Source organism: Musca vetustissima, unplaced genomic scaffold (assembly GCF_032173495.1).
Source record: "Musca vetustissima isolate MV318-11 ecotype Yass unplaced genomic scaffold, APGP_CSIRO_Mvet_v1 utg1997, whole genome shotgun sequence".
Lineage (NCBI taxonomy): Eukaryota > Metazoa > Arthropoda > Insecta > Diptera > Muscidae > Musca > Musca vetustissima.
Window position 1 is genome coordinate 11,604 of NW_026874733.1, and position 18,551 is coordinate 30,154.

Genomic DNA, 18,551 nt, shown 5'->3' on the forward strand with positions numbered 1-18,551 from the left:
TCAACTAGAAGATGCCAACATAAGAAAGTGTCTGCTTGCTTAATCCCATGCTGATGATTACGATATTATTGATGTTTATATCATTTATTTATTATTTGAATTGGGACCACAATTCAAATAGTCTGCGTAAATATTTTTGTTTCAAATGTATAAAAATGTAGAACAATGTTGATATTTTTGTATTTTTATTTTCTTGAGAATCAGATATACAACATTTTGGCCAAAACATTGACCCATATAGGTCCGAAAAAAATTAAAAAAATAAATATGTACGAATAGAACTAAAAACTTGTTAAAAATAGATGAACATCTATTAGAATCAATATTACAGCCAATTATTCCTGATTACAATTTTTACTCTGCTAAATTTGTCTTGCAAAAATTTTGAGAACCAAATGCTATATAGTACACTATATTCCCATATATATATATATATTATATAAAATTGTACCAGAGACTGACACAATCGTAATTTATCATTTCCAACGAACGTGTTCATTGACAACCGGTGGCATATCTTCGCATAATGGAGGCATAGCATTCACACGCACACGTGTGATACATCAAATCATGTCACATAAACGACGACACATTGCGGCAATTTTAATACCTGAGATTATAAGATTCTATCTTATCTGCATAAATAAGTTGTCAAATAAATCTCTAATTTCAGTAAATATTTGTAATTTATATGATTTGAAAAAAAATAAACTAAAATATTTGCATATTCAAAATAATAATAAATTAAAAAAAAAATAAATAATAATAAAACATGGATCGGACAATGTATGGTAAAATTGATCCTGGTGCTCGTCAACCATATCGCACAATACGTTCCAAAGGAATACAGCCAGGATGTAAGTATTGGAATACAGTAATATTTTATGTAATTATGGTATGTTTATTGCAGCTGTTGTTTGTATGTAGGATTAAAACAATAAAAACCTTTTTGTATGTAATTCACAAAACATTATAAATATAAAACCAAAAAATAAACTGATAAAAATTCAAAATATCAGAATCAGCTATCTGTTTTAATAACATTGACCAAAAACATTGAATAGCAAAAAACTGAAATTTACACAACAATTGTTACACCAATCAATGGCTATTACTTACCATATATTTTTTGCCTAATTTGTTGAAAAATTTGACGGATAACATTATTAGATTTTATACGCAATGGAACTAAGTACTGACGAATGCATTAAGGGAACCCCACCCATTCTCGATTTTAATTTTTCAAGATTTTCAATGGGTTGGTAAATCAATACCAATGCTTGTTAAGGTTTGTAACTTTGCACATATATACAGTGGCTCCATCGAATAATCGGACATGTGGTTGTCAGATATAATAATGCTATACATTTCAAAGAAATTGTCTAAATGTGTAGTTTTTTTCACTTTTATTTACACATTACTTACTTTTATTTCTGAACAATACAAAAAACAACAACTTTCCTAGTGATAACTGTAAACTTCGCCAGAAAAACAAAATTAACTCAATTTATTGTGTTCAACGCAAAATCGGACAAAGCAAAGTATCAATGTTAAAAAATGCAAAAAATCGAGAAATTAATATTTAGTTGCATATCCTTTGTTGTCCAGAACGGCCTGTAAACGTTTCGGTATTGATTTGACCAAATTCTGGCATACCTCCTGCTCTATAGAGTTCCACGATTTCAGTAAAGCCATCCTTAAGCTGTACTAAGGAGTTAAATTTTTTCTCATACACTCTCCTAGTTAATTCTTCCCAAATATGCTCAATTACGTTAAGGTCTGGGCTCTGTGCAGGTGTTTGTATAAGTTTGGGGCAGTTATGGATCAACCAAAGCTTTGCAACACCTGATGTGTGCTTGGGATCGTTGTCTTGATAAAAGGCAAAGTTGTTCGCGATACCCAATTTGTCTGCACTTTGCTTTACATTTTGTTTTAAAATTTTGAGGTAGACAAATTTGTCCATTTTACCATCAATAAAATGCAAATTGCCTAATCCCGCACTCGACATACAGCCCCAAACCATAACAGAACCTCCTCCGTGATTAACAGTGGCTTTTGTATTCTTATGATTAAATTCAGCATTTGGCTTACGCCACACATACATCTTTCCATCTGATCCGTGCAAATTAAATTTGCTTTCGTCAGTAAACAGAACCTTAATATAATGAAAACTACCAATATAAAAAAATATATGTTTAACTCTTTTTTAATGTTCAGAATACATTTATATTAGAAAAACTTTTGTCCGATTATGCGATGGAGCCACTGTATATATATATATATATATATATATATGAAGATTTAAAAGAGAAGAAAAATAATTTACAAAAAAATTTTGTTATTGTTTTGTTGTTGTTTTTTGTAATTAAAGAAAAGTCCTTATTTTTGTTGGCGGGCATGATAACTCCTCATTGGAACATCGGAATCCGAAAATTCCAACGGTGTTAGAAAGAGTACATGTCTGGCTCTCGTATGAACTAGGATTATTGACTTCGCTCTAAAATTAACAAAATGGTGGACCTTTGAAAAAATATTTTTGGAAAATCGCCGATTTTTTACCAAAAACCAAGTTAAAAAAAAGGAAGATCTTCACCGATTGGCTTTATCCTAGTTCATACGAGAGCTATACACTCCCAGAGAAACGTTGCAAAATTTGGAACCGATTGGAACCATTCGCAAAAAAATGTTTAGAGAAAAACGCGTTTAAAGTTTGAGAAGCCCACTTGATGCTGACACAATAAATCGGCTATATCTTCAAGAGTTCTTGAGATTTTCACTTGAAATTTTGTAGAGACATTCTTTAATCAGTGTAGATTCGAATTATATCAACAAAAATTTTGACCCCGAGAATGGGGGGGGGGTCCCCTTAACCCAAATGACGCCACAGATTATTATTTCAAAGTTTAATATATAATTTGAAAACCTAAAGACTTTATAGAAATTTTCCGTATTAACGGTTGTTTTCTCTAACAGTAAAGTTGGCATTTTTTGTGTTCTTTTAAAAGTACCGTGGCGCTAAGTGAGTAAAACTGGGATGCAAAAGTTGGTACCATTGTACTAATTTTAGCACTATTTGGAAGTAAAAAATACAATAGCACCCCAATGACATATTTAGCACTATTTCTAAATTGTATCAAACTATTCTCACTTAAAAGTATTATAAGTGCTTAAGCATACAATATGAAATGGATTGCCATCCCCCGTTGTCGTTACGAATGGATGAATTTCCCATAGTTCAAACGTAGTGTCCTATGCCAATTCAGAATTCAGTATTCCCGATCAGATTGACAAATTCAGTAAAGATATTAATTATTATTTTTGTAACAGTTCTATGAGAGAGATGATTTTTCATTGTTTCAGGAATATATCGGTACAGATATTCATGTTGTTTTTAAATACTCAACAACTCGATGGCTTTCACGTCAAGAAGTTATTGAAACAATTTTGGCGCAGTGGAAATAACTTCAATATTATTTTACACTCAATGATTTCGAAGCTGATTCCCAAAAGTTAAGGCTCAATTCTATTATTTCAGAATTTTCTAACCACACTGTGGTACAGGGTATTATGTCTTTGTGTGTATGTTTGTAACAGGCAAAAGGAAACGAGATGGACACATGGTTCCTTTTGAGAATATGCATAGAATCACTTTCTAAGTCGATTTATGCATGTCCGTCCGTCTGTCTGTCCATGTTAAATTGTAAACAAAGTACAGGTCGCATTTATGATCCGAATTGGATGAAATTTGGCACAGGTCACTTATTTGAAAATAGGAAAAATCGGTTCAGATTTAGATATAGCTCACATATATAGTTTCGTCCGATTTAATGTAAACGGTCCGGTAAATCGGGTCTAGAATGATGTGTGTTAAGTTTCCTGAAAATCGGTCCAGATTTAGATATAGCTCTCATGTATATATTCAGAGATGGACCGTCAGAAACAGTGGCGTAAATGACATACATTTCCGACGTATAATACATACGTCAAAAACGTCGGAAACTCACCCAAAACCATTAGGTTTTTGACAAAATTACCATTCCCATTAAACAATTTGCAAATTACTTATGTTTTAATCAAATCCTTATAAAATTTCAAAATTTTCTTCTCCAAAAAGTTTAGAATTTTTTATCAGTTCTAGTAAAGAATATTCAGATATATGTAAAAATAATGTATATTTATGAAAATAACTGTGTATGGTAATAATATTCAAATAAATGACGTTTACAACATTTATACAGGTATATGACGTTTTCGACGTTTACACCTTTTTGACAGTCGAAAACCTAAAAACTCGTCGCACGGACCATCCCTGTATATATTCGTCCGATTTTATGTAAATGGTGTACCAAAGTCCCATATATCTTTCGATTTGCACGAAATTTGGCATAGCGTACTGAAAAAAGTCTAAAATGATGTGTGTTAAAGGTGCACAAAAGACACAAAGTTAGGCCGTTTGCTACAAAATTTTGCACAACGTACTGAAATTAATATTGCATAACGTCTGCCAAGTTTTGTAGGAATCTGTTCCAATTTAAATATAGCTCCCATATATATTTTAGTCCGATTTTAATTAGATGGTACACCAAAGACCAACATTAGGCCGATTGACACAAAATTTTGCGCAACGTACTGAAGTTAATATAACCTAGCATGTGGAAGTTGTTGTTAAAATCAGTTCAAATTTGGATAGAGCTACCATATATATTTCCTCCCGATTTTAAGTAAATGATGCATCAAGAACTCAATACCTGAGACAAGTTTCGATGAAATCGGTTTGGATTTCGATATAGCTTTTATATATATTTTCGTCCGATTTTAAGTAAATGGTACACCAAACTCCTCAGGTTTATCAGATATTTATTCAAATAATCAAAGGGTGTCCGATTGATATTTGCTTTAAATTGATTTACATAATTTTATCCCATTGTAAGAAGCAACTCTATATCTGACCAAATGAAAAATTTAGTATAGGTTGCAGAATGACATGTTTATGGATCCAATTTCATTTTACAGATCCTTCAAAAATGCGACGTCTGTTAGGATTCATCTGTTGAAAGTGGTGAAGGGCATCATATAGTCGGCCCCGTCCGACATTACTACTTTCCTTACTGGTTTTGTTCTTGCAATATGTACAAAAATTATAAATAATATCAAATTAGAAATGCAGTCTGAGGATGCCAGAATGTATGTAGAAATTATTAAGTCTTTCAAAAGCGACAATACATGCAGTTGTTGGTCAAAGGTGGCTGAAGTCAAAAATGAACTAAACAAAGATATGTTTCCTTATATATCACAACTTTTTAGAGGGTTATTATATGTTCCACATTCATCTACAGATGTGGAAAGAGTATTTTCATATCAAAATATAATTAAAACCAAAGAAAGGAACAGAATACATGATTCGACTGCTTCAAATCTTAATTAATTTTTTTATGTATGTTTTTATTAATTGTTAATAACAATAAAATTTTAATAATTTTATTAAAAAATATATAAAAAGTACAATCGGACTGAAAAAAGTACACTTTTTATTGAAAGCCAGTACAATTTGAATAATTTCATTTCGCATCCCTGGAGTAAAAACAATTTATTTCAAGTCGTTTAACATGAAAAAGTTCACATACTTTTAGGCGAACATTTTGTAAACGACTAAAAATAGGCTTTAATTATTTCCTACATTTATTATTGTGAATATACAACGTATTCGATGGTAAATCACAAATAAAAATCCGACATATTGCAATCATTCGCCCACATGAATTTGAAATGTTCTATTTTCCAAAATCTTTAAATAAATTTGCTGCTCGTGATCTTCGGCTAAAAAACAAAACTCAAACAATGAGAAAAAATAACAATGCGATTGTTCGACGTCATACGAACAACAGCAAGTGAAGCGTGTACCTGCCAAAGAGAGTAACAGCAGTGATGTCATTTTCATTGTATGAGTATTATGTATGTGATTTTATGGCGCTTTAGAGCAGGGTTAGCCAACAATACATATGCAAAGTGCTATGATTGTGTTGTACACACGCATAGATCCGTTGGGAGAGTAATTTTCGCTCTCTCGGTACAGATCGTCTATGTTAAAGCATTGCAAAGCATTCGACATGTTCGATGTCGAGAATAATGTTGAGTTCGAACACAGAACTGTGATTGTATTGGTACTCACCCAAAGCGCCCACGGGCGCCTGTTTGGTGAACAGTGCTTTAGAGCAAGTCAATATTTTATTTTTTAAATAAAACAAGTGGTTAGCGAGAGATTGAGATTTTCTATTGTTTGAATATCATGCATAGTTTGAAGTACGTAGTATTGTTATAATTTTTCACATTTTATTTTATAAAATTGGAAGGGAATGTATAAAAACATTGATTGGAGATTTATTTATTAAGGTTATAGCTTTTGGAAAACTTAAAAATGTATTAATGAGTTATTTAATATGTTTTAAAATGTTTGATTATGCCTCCTCATCCATTTATTTTTTTATTTTTTTTTTTTTTCGTTGAAGGTAATTAAAAATTCTCTATGATGACTGGTTTACTGGCAGACGAGTAGTATGTTTGCAACTACTAAAAAAGTCATTTGCATTTACTTACATTCACATCAAAGATATTCTTTAGTTTGATAGTAGCTTTTATTGAAACCGCTTGAGTGCAAAAATTCAGGACGTCGTTTTATTTCGCAAGTTAAAAAAAATAAAATAGAAAATAACATGATAACTGGTGAGAAAGTAATAGAATTTTCGACCAATTAATGTATTTTGTATTGTTGGTATTAATTAATAGCTGCGTGGGACTTTTGCTTTCATTAGTAGTGGATATTGAGTACATTTATGTGTGAACACACAGAATCGTTATATCAAAGGTTACTACATAGTATACGAGTATACTGTATTTGAAATACGCAACTCTCTTGAAAACAAGACTACCTTGTTTAGTTATGTCATTGGTGTTGTTTTTTAGTTTTGTTCTAACAATCAATGGAAAATGTTCTGTTAAACTAGAATGATTGTAAATAAATTTCATTCAATTTTTTTAGACATTTTGCATAAAAACACAAAACAACCACCTACACAATGTTTTTTATTTTACTGTGAGCCCAAATTTATTTATTTTTGTGATGTGTATGACAAATGTATGAAACTATGTTGAAATTAGATCATTGAGCTCTACTTATAAGGGAACTGGACTCAAAATATTTTAAATCTCTTTACTAATTTCATTAATAAACATTGTGAACATAAAAATGTTGTTGTTATGCTACCTTCGTCTATTTGGAAAGTTCCTAAAAACGAGTTTATAAGAATTGACAAAATTCTTTTCCATCGATGTAAAATCCAATTGCAAGTTCATTTCGAAAATCAGCCCAAGCGTTTCACACATTGTACGAATACCAACATATGTTCCTACTGGATATATAATAGTAATAAATCGTTCCGAATAATCATGGCTTGTCGAAAACTCCGAATTATTCAATTTCTCTCATCATTACATCAAATGTGACGTGTTGTAATCATCAATAATCATGTGTTGATGTGCTATTGTAACCTATCCTAAGTAGGAAATGGCTAAAATTTTACGTCACCACATCCTTGATTTCGGAAAAAATATCTATAAATAATCTATAAAATGTACCTACAACTTCATTAAAAAATATTTAAATGGAAAATACAAAATATATTGTTTGTAGACTCAAAAAGCGCTAAAAAGAGTTTACAGAGATTTTTACAGTACGCTTTGTCATCTCGTGGAAGGAACATAGGTTAGGTAGACTTCTTAAATTCCGCGTTAATGCAGAGCTATATCATCGAAAGTAATCATATCACCTCAGCGGAGATTCACTTTTAATTTGATTTTAATAATAAAAACCGAATACATGTATTATTAAGTGCGTGTGTATGTGATAGAGGAACTTGGGGTATTGTGAGCTACCATTTCCTTTTTTTTGAATACATTATAGATAACACATAAACATTATATATAAAATTTTTTTGACCAGTCCTCGATTCGTTTGAAGTATTTTTAAAAATTGCATTCCGTACTACTCGAACAATCGAGTTTATATAATAAATGTCTTTATTAATCGACATTTCTTCACATACTGCAAACATATTCCAGCCTTCTTCAATAAATGCTTCCGAAATCGAATGGTTCATTTAGGTTTATTCCCTTTTTCTTTAAAGTTTTTATTTCAAATGTTTATTTATTTTAAGATGTATTTATTGTATATTCTATTAATTCTAGCAATTTGTGGTACATTCGAACCTTTATTTTCTATATTAAGAGTGATTTTCCGAAAGTTAGGTGTACTGTAGGGGAGAGGGGGCACCTTTGAACACTTTTTGCTTTCAAGCCTTATAAATTTTTTTATTTTATAATTTTTGGTTTCTTATAAATTTTAAATAATAGGTACATATGTAACATTAAAAATGAATATACATATGACATACTTTAAGCTTGATATAAATATTTTATTGCTGTTTTAAGGCAGTTTCAAAACTGCCCCCCAGGGGGCCACCTTTGAACATGGCTTGTCATTTTTGAATGGCTTGGTTTTTTACAATGTTTATGTTAAAATATAAATGTATTTTATTCAAACATATCAAAAATGCATTTATTCATTAAAAAATATAAAAAAATGTTCAAAATTTACAAAAATTAGATCAAAATTTATTAAAATAATTAATATGGTGAAAAATACAGTTAATTTCGTAATCTTATAAGCCCATTTGAAATTTTTAGAAATCGAAGCCAAAATTTCAAAACTCCGTTTTTTACTCGAGTTTAATGGGGATGTTCAAAGGTGCCCCACCATGGCATTTTACGGAAATTTATAATAACCTTTTTTGTAATAAATATATATGAATGAAATTATGTAGATTAATTATGTTTGAAATGATTGTTGGAATGCAAAAAATTTGTTTGACGAAAGAAAACTATCACAGAATTCTTCCTGCGCCCTTACAACCAAATGAATAAAAGTTTACAATGACACTGCGAAAACATGGTCACCCATGCACAATTTGTCGACAACGGAAAAAGCAAGCCAAAGTGGTTTACGCAGATAGAGAACAAGATTGCCATATACAAAAATTTGGTTGCGGGTCGGAAAAGTGTTAAACCAAGATTTTATGAGCGCAGTTCAAAGGTGCCCCACGTTCAAAGGTGCCCCCCCTCTCCCCTACAAATTGTTGCCAATTTTGATAGATTTTACCGATTTTTTAAAACTTTTTATCTGTAAATGATTGTATCACTTCTTAGTTTACTCAATTTAACAAATTTAATAAGATCTTAAAAAATATTTTCAAAAAAAAAAAAAAACTGCAGTAAAATAAAAAATCTCACAATGTATTTATTATGTGGCCATTTCAAGGTCGATGTTTTTTCATAAAACCGTTATTTATGGAAAAATGACATGCTACAATTTTCTATTTTCACACTAAATATCTTAAGTACAGTATATCTAAGTGTTCTGTGCGGCAAAAGTGAATTATTTTAGTTATTTGATGTTTTGTACCCAGATCCCCCAAATTTGAATCGAAACTAATTTAACAATTAACGGATTTTTCTAAACCTTAATAGTTACTGTTACTGATTTTAGGCATACAAGTGCAAAACTATATTTCGAGCTCATACAGTACATTTATTTTATTTTACACCCAATGTGTAATATTTGACTAAATTTTTCAAATTAAATGAAATAAGGAATCCTTTATCACTGATTTGTTCAACTATTTGTTTTAAGGAGTTACATCCATATGTATATTGCTTTCTTCTTAAAATATACAATTTAATGTAATTACAAATGTTTTGTTTATGATACAAGAATTTTCTCAACATTAGCCATAAATCTAAATCACAAAAACCTTAAAGTCTGTTTAATAATTGAACTTGATTAAATTTTACACAGATATATCTGACAATCTTGCTGAACATTATTCAGGTTGTTTTTTATTTACCCACAGGATGTTTTAGTTATTTGGGGCGCAGCTATCGTCCAAACTTCTGTGGCGTCACATAAAATATGATGTAAACTTAATAAAGGACGCATGTTAAAATAATAACGACGACGACACCATTAATATAAGTGCTACTATATGTGACTGTGGCGAAATACAAATTTCTCTGGTTGTTGTTGTTGTTGCACTATTTTTTTTCTCACCACCCTATCTATTCGCTGAAATTTGTCATATTGTTTATTCTACAGCATATGTATCGCAATGTATGAATGGTTGTTGCATTCTATATTTAGTCAAAGTCAAATGATTCATCATCCGAGAAGTCACAGAGGCAGGCAGGCAGTGTGGTAGCTAGGCAGTCAGCCAGCTAACCCACTGACAATCATTGACACAGGCAGACGATACTCCAAGCACACATAAGAAAAACATACAAAGAGCAAAACAGAGGGAAAATACGTTGCTGAGGACGATGATCATAAGCTGAAACGTTTGTTTTCCTCAAATAGCGGTACAACAACACCCCCATATTTAAAATGTCACTGTCAACGTACAGAAAATTCCCTTTTTGTAGAGATTGCCAAAAACAAAAAACATATGTGTTGAAAGTTGGCTCGCTCTTGCACTCTCTTCAAATGAAAGCGGTTTTGTGACGCTCACTAAACAATGAGAATCTTAAATGTATGTCACACCAATTATACTCAATTTTAAGATACTTCATATGCATAGAATATTATGCTGAAAAGCTGATTTATCACGTTTCTACTCAAACGTCTTGTAATGTACACGGTATCCATTTCGTAGTTTCAAAAGTAAACGTAAATGAAACACATATAAATTATATTGTTCATAATATATTATTATCATTATAAAGTTTAAACATTGATATTATGTGTAAAACTTTACATAATTTAAATGAGCTCCACACGAACTATAGCAAGGCTTGATTCTTTTGAGGTAATTTTCGACCACTTTTTGACACATATTGGGCTTTATCTCAACTATAACTTGACGAATGTTGGTTTTAAGTACTAAAGAGTTGAAGGTTTATCTCATTAAAACGCATCTTTCGAGCAGCCCAATTAACCGCATGTTCTTGGATACCAGTTGATATCGCCACCACGAGAAATTACGCGGTCACGAATTGTCTCCTGCAATAAAGCCATATTCGCTTCAGTTGTGTGGCATGTGACAGCGTCTTATTGAAACCACATATTCTCCAAGTCGTATTCCTCAATTGTAGGCAAAATGAATAGGCCCTTTATATCCATATTCGCTTCAGTTGTGTGGCATGTGACACCGTCTTATTGAAACCACATATTCCTCAAGTCGTATTCCTCAATAGTAGCCAAAATGGATAAGCCATTATATCCATTGCGCTACAGCAAATAAAAAATAATAAAATTATAAACGATTTCTTAGATGAAATGAAGAAATTGGCTATTACAAACATAAATTTACTGTGAACAATTTTAATTTTTTAGGTTTAGTTTTCTTAAACAGTAAACTAAAGACAATAAGAAGACATTTTTGACATCCAAATATTTTATAAAAATTTCGCTTCTAAGAGTTTAGATAAGCTCCTTACGAGGATTCATCTGAAATATTTGCCATAAAAACATGGCAAACATGTTAATAAAATTTATTCGCGGAATATTGATCCAGCTGTATACATATTTTAATATGATTTCAAGGTGCCCTTGTTTATAAGCTCGTTTTTTAATCATTTTATATTGTGGTTTCACAGTTACTCTCACATGCGTGTATTTTTTGAAAATCCATAAAATATTAAGTTGCGGAAAAAGAAATCCATTATTATTAGTATTTTTTTTTGTAAATTGTTTAAAACATTTATGTTTGATATGTAGCTCCTGGGCGGTGTTACGGCTGCTAACATGCCGGTCAACTTTGAACATTTCTCCGATTTTATCGACATTTTCGACGACCGGCCTACCTGTGCGAGGTGCATCTTTAACATCAAAAATTCCTGAACGAAATCTACGAAAACAAAATTGCACATAATTGAAAGCACCAAAAAAAAAAAAAAACAGCAATATATTTTTTTACTGTGAAATGTCACCCTTCCAAAGAGCACAGGGGAAATGCATATGCGAAGTATAAAAACACACCGCGCGTAAATTTCAAAATTAATTATAGTTCATAACGCCAATGCTTATCGTTGCTTCTGTGCGAACTTTTGGTGGACGAAACAAGCCGCTCTTTTTAAAATGAGGACAATATATTATTTCTTCTGAAGTATTAAATTTATGCAAATTCATAAAATTAATAACGGTATTTGAACAATAAAATATAATTGACCAAAATACTGGAAATTAAGAAATTCAAAAATTTGATAGCATTTCGGGATCGACATTTTAATGAAATAAAATAAAATCGGAAATTCACTTTACACACACACACACACTACTGTATTTTCAGAAAAGTAATATATTTTGGCGATTTATTCGAATGTCCGAACATTGACGTTTTTCTTTTGAAAACCCGCCAGTAGCACTACTTAAAACACAAGTCATGATATATTCTCAATTGGAAACCAATATTGAGCACAATGTTGACAACAACAATTGAGTTGTGTTGTGGGAAACATAATGAAGAGAAGAAACATAAATACCCGCCAACAACGAACCAATCGCCAACAGTGAGTGATTGTTCAATGTTGCCTCGATCTGCTGGTCGCCGCCGCCGCTAACTGTTGTGAGTGTGTGGACCAGATCTTGATGAGAGCTCTTGCAGCATCGTTTGTTTTCATTGTCAGTTAGTCTTAAAGATTTTGCGAGCGACTTTTGTCGCATTAACGTTATTTCGGCGCGTGAAAAATCAAATATTGTATGTGCTTATTAGACTAGCGTGCGTGTTTTAAAATAATTTGTAAATAGAAAATATTACAACAAAACGAGTACAAAATTAATAAATAAATATTGAAAAACAAATGGGAGATATGGCGAAAATGAAATTGAATTTAAAAATAAAAATTATATATAAATGAATACCGTTTAATGGATTGTAAAAAAGCGAAGTAAAACATAATTTTATTTAAAAAATGAGCAACCAATTTCTTGTATTGCTAAAAATGTTCGTTTACAAAATTACAACTCCCGTAATTGGTCGACTAACCACGACAGATCGATAGTTTGTTTTATAATAACCAATTAAATATTGCACTTTGCTTTGTCTATTACACTTGGATCGACTATGACAACGACGAATGATTGGCCAAAGAGTAATTGTTAGCGAATGGAATATTGAAAAGGAAGGGGGCACATGATACACAGCATTTCGATGATTGTTTACAATGTGTCTGGGCCGTGCAGTGACAAGTCAAATTTTTGTTATTTACCTTTAAATATGAAGCGTCGAAAATGTTACGTATTTGTAAAGGGTATTTAGAAAATGTTTTCACACAACTAAGTTGTATAGAAATCTTTGGCGATTATTGAATATAATACGACTCGGTTATCCGTAATTGTCGACATTTCGGTTAAATTGTGACTCGAATAATATATTCGAAATGCCCAATGTTTGTACGAATAACATAACTTTTTCGGGATACCGTCGTTATTATCCATATATCGTTAGGAGCCCTGTATGAGCCGTTCTGTACACACATCGATTAACTCCACAATTTGAAAAATCATAAAGATAAAAATATAACGCTTGTGGTGTAATAAAAAAACGAACCGGTAACTATATCTATAGTGCCGGTCACGTTATTAGCACACACCTGAAGAGAAAAGTGTTTTGATTAACCCTCGAATCGTTTGGAATATTTTTAAATATTTTTTTTTATTAAAATCGCTTATGTGTACTGTACTAGATCGATTAAGTGTGAGAACGGTATTTATGAAACATGTCAAATTTGAGGAGGACATGTAATTAGCACATCTTGGAATTCTTAAATTAAATGCCGTTGATATTTCATTTTCAAAAGAAAAAGTTGAAAAAAAAATCTGCAAAATCTATTTAAATTGGCAACATGTCGTACTGTAAACCTAAAATTGGGAAAGTCTGCCTTTGTATAAAAAACAAAGATGCGAATGGCCCAGATACTGCTGGAATAACTTGAGATCGATAAATATTTATAAAAATAAAAAAAAATCAAAATAAAAACTCAAAAGTTAGAAATTCACTTAAAGGACACCTTTGACTTCGAAAGGCGTCGTGGAAGAAACCCAGTATATTTTCGCAGTATGTAAGGAAATATCAATATGCAATGACATTTGATATATCAAATCAGTTATTTGGGTAAAAAAAAAGATTTTTATCGAAAAAAATATCAGTCGAAACTAAATGATCGTGGATATAATATAAGTCTATATCACACAGCTAGAATTTTGCTGATAGATCGAAAAGACTGAAGACATGTCATCACTAAAATAACCTGATATGGCCACAAACAAAAATAAAAAACAGTTTCGTCGTGAACTTTAGAGTTACCAGCCAAAAATTGTTATAGTACCCTCAAAATCTTCATGCACAAGTTTTCAATTCAATTTAGTTTTTCAAGTTTTCCTAATTTATTAAAGACAACATATCTTTTAAATTAATTCTCAAAATTCCCCTCCCCCCATTGAAACTCCTTTTTACACGACTCCCTCGTCGCCTTTGCTGTTAATTGAAGTTAATATGCTCAATGAAAATATGACAGTTGCCTGGGATAAATGTCTTCTGTTTATCTCGGCCACTTCAAACTAATAACACCATTATTAACAACCAACTTCCATACTTCAGCGCAATTCCATTGTCGGAGTTAATTGTCTACGTAATTGTCAATTTATGTAGACGTTGTTTATCTCAAGCTGATTGCCGGCCACGAACGTTTTTGGCTATGCCCCTGTTGTACAGATGCTGGTGGTGTTATGCAGGCATCATTGATTAATTGCCATATGTCAGTCATATTTTTTGTTTGTAATGTGGGTCTTCCCACTCTTCATTCCCCTCTCGTTCTTAGCATTCATACAATAATTTTATAATTATGGCACTCCAATAAATAAATTATCGACATGCAATGCATTAATGTCAAAGTTCATGTAGCCGCCGAAACGAGTGTGTGCCATAGTTAAGATTTTGAGTTATTAATAGTCATTAGTAATGCTAATTTTGTGAAAATCATTTCAATGCATATCCTCCATGACACTGGCGGAAGTTGAATGCATAACTCGAACATGCGAGGTGTTGTCCTTCCTTAGAAAAGCTGTTTTAATCAACTTTAATTTACAATGCTCAGAAAATATTTGTTTTTTGGTTGTTTTAACCCTTTGAGCGCCGAAAATTGTTCTATGGGCAAGGAAAATATTTCGGGCTCAAAATTTTAATATTTTTTATTGGATATTTACATAAATCCTTGCATGAATAATAATTTCATAATCAAAAAAAGGCGGTCTATAAAGGGTTAATGGTTTTTAAGAGTTAAGAATTTTGAAATTATTTGGGTGTTTGTGATTATTACTTTGTTCACAGTCAGTTTAGTTTTTTTTTGAGTGTACACATATTTCATTGAGAAATCTATGACGGCAGTCCCACTATTTTACAATCATTCATAAATCATCTATTTTTACTATCGTCGATCGAATAAAAATAACATATGAAATAATGCTCACAGTCATCTCAAAATTAAATGAAAAAATTTGGATTTAAAACTATTTTAGTAAAAAAAATAGCCACCAAAAACGTCTACTATGTTTTTAATTTTGTTCTAAACCGAAAAAAATTTCCAGGCTTCCGCGTGGTGTCATTTTGGATTCGCAAAATAATGTAAACAGTGTGCGTTACGATACCGATTGTGTGGTAATGAAATGCAAACGTGGGTCGTCTATAGGAATAGCGGAATTATTTAATATCTATACTGTTTTTTTGTTGTTTTGGCGTTGTTATGGTTCATTTTTATTAGACATTTGGCATTGGCCACCTTCTCTCATAATGAACACAGGTGTTTCATATTATATTATATATATATATAGGTACACACACATAGAGATAGTTTCACAAATGAGAAAAAATGTTCTATAAAAATACAAAAATTTAAATACATTAATACATATATCGTCAGCCATTGCCAATGCAAAAATATGATGAAACTAAAAACAAACAATATTTGTAAATATATATTTTTGTCTAGTGAATTATATATACAGTCAACGCTCGGAATAACGAATGATTCATTCCATATAGCGATAGTTATATAAAAAAAGGTTATTTTATATTGTAATTGTATTAAAAATCAAAAAAGCTAGTTCACGTTTCATATCATTTGTAACAAATAAAATAATAACATATCTACTTTTTTTATAAAGCAAACGCATTATATTTTGCACAACAATCTTTATATGCGGTAGTCACTAAAAAAATATTTTGCTCGTTAAATTGATTATTTATTTTTCCGAGCGTTGACTATATATATTCTAATTAAAAATAAAATTGAAGATTATTATACTTATACATTCCTACTTTTTTCATGTCAAGTAAATTTGAACTGTTATATAATAATAAAAATAGAAATAAGTTGGACATACCCTTCACGATAAGATATTGATCGATCATTATAACCTGTCTAAATCCAGTACAGTGTAAACGTACTATTTGAATTTTATATATGTTACAAACTTTTTATGGCGCCTAAAAGTATGCACTAGTCCCAAAAGAGCAATATTTACATTGTAGTGTTTGAACTATGTGTAATGAAAAGTCGAATGTGGGAGAACATAAAAATGCCATTTAACCGTTATCATAGTTTAGTTATTATTAGTTTCCGTATGTCTTAAAAATTTCTGCCATAATTGCGCGATAAACAGATCGTTCAGGTTATAGAAAATAGCTGTATGGTCAAAGGATGAATAACATGCAGACAGTGTGTCAAGAATGAGTTTACACATTGCATAATTTTATGATAATTAAAAAAAAAAAACAATGATGTGATTCTTTTAGTAGATTTAATTTGGATACAGAAAATTGTTCTCTTCTTTTAGTTTGTACTAAATGACACAAATGACTCAAACTGTATTATATTAAAATAATTTAAAAAAATACCAAATATTATAATATTAGCGTTATTTTGAGCTCTATATTTGAAAATGCTTAATAACTATTCATGTGTAAACTCATTCTTGACATACTGTATGTTCGAAATATCATTATTAACTTATTTCTTATTTCGCTTGACTTATTCATATTTTAGTTAACATATTTACCAATAATCATTGTTATTCCAAATCATATTGTCCTTAATTGGGCCCCGACATGCAAATTCGTGATATCGATGTCTTTCGAAATTGTTGTTTTGCTTTTAATTTTGTGAATATATGTCGATCCCGTTTTATTGTTTCTGGTCATTGATAAAATTGATAAAACTCAAAAATCATGGTGAACGTAAACGCCAAAAAATAAAAACAACAACAACATCAAACAGAATAAAGTGTAAAAGCTTTTTAACATTATTAGGTCAAAGCTACTTTTGAAAGCATTGTATCAGCCCACAACAGAAACGCCAAGAATGGCGCGATCAGGTCGAATCAAGCTATTTGCCATTTGAACGACAGAGGCTTTTCGCTAAGAATGCGGTGGGTGGATGGGTTTTAGACCATTCTTAAAAATTAACGTTTTTATTCAGTCATTCATCCATTCATCGAATCATCTTTGGGCATAATATATAGACCATATGACCCCCCACACGATTTATGCATCTACAGACATTTCATCGATTATCTAATTTAGGTTTGTTGTTGTTTTTTTTTTTTGCGTCCATATATTGCCTCTTGATGGGCCACTCCAACAAAATTCTATGATTGTTTTATTGTTGTTGTTGTTGGTATTTATACAAACAGCATACACATCACAACTTAATTTCAATTTCATTTTCGCCATCGACAACAAAAAAGTTGGGAAAAATGGAAAAAACGATTCGTACCAATTTCCCAAAATTGGTATGATTTGCTTGTCCGTTTGTCCATCTATGTACATGTGTGTATGAAGTCGCCTCTGCCATTTTCAACATTGCCATTTATGTGTGGATTATTGAATCGTTCACACCAACGTTTTCTTATCTTCGATTGATTGCTTACTATGTGCCGTTTTATTCGTTTGTTTTATTATTGATATTTTGGTTACCATTTCATTGAAAAAAAGTTTTTAAATACCGAGCTCAAAGTGTGAGAATTTTTTATAAAAATAAATTGAACTAATTACTTTCGAAAAAATAAAATAAAAACATCGAACGTTTAAAGCCATTTTAAAGGAATGTCTGCAAAACTATTGTCATCATCATTTCATAGCACACCGAACGACAGCTTTAAGGTGGGCGAGTTCGAAAGACGTTTAGGTAAGTGATGTTCGGTGAAAAAAATCGTTAATCATAGAGCTGTGCGACTGATAAAAATTCTATTCCAGTGATAAAATGCATACATAGAAACATGTGAATGAAATCAAATAAATCAAATGCATGCTGATAATAATAGTCATATACAGTGTTGGTCGTGAAATAAGCATACACCCTGTAACTAAAAAATTATTATCTTGGTATTGGACGTTTATTTTTTTGGAAAGAATGTACTGTATCTACCGAATGCAAAGATGTAGCACCATGGT

General features: G+C 31.2%; 1 protein-coding gene across 3 annotated transcripts in view; it reads left to right on the forward strand.

Moving 5' to 3' along the window:
• The first annotated feature begins 730 nt into the window (after positions 1 to 730).
• LOC133336303 (leupaxin) overlaps positions 731 to 18,551 on the forward strand; it is a 41,177-nt gene continuing 23,356 nt past the window's right edge. Inside the window, exon 1 of one of the 3 annotated variants that reach the window (XM_061544589.1) lies at positions 731 to 857. In XM_061544589.1, coding sequence (XP_061400573.1) covers positions 773 to 857 — 85 coding nt within the window. In that variant the 5' untranslated portion in view covers positions 731 to 772. Of the gene's footprint in view, positions 858 to 18,202; positions 18,286 to 18,551 lie in introns of those variants that run through there. The other 2 variants (XM_061544614.1, XM_061544598.1) reach the window with 2 other exon arrangements.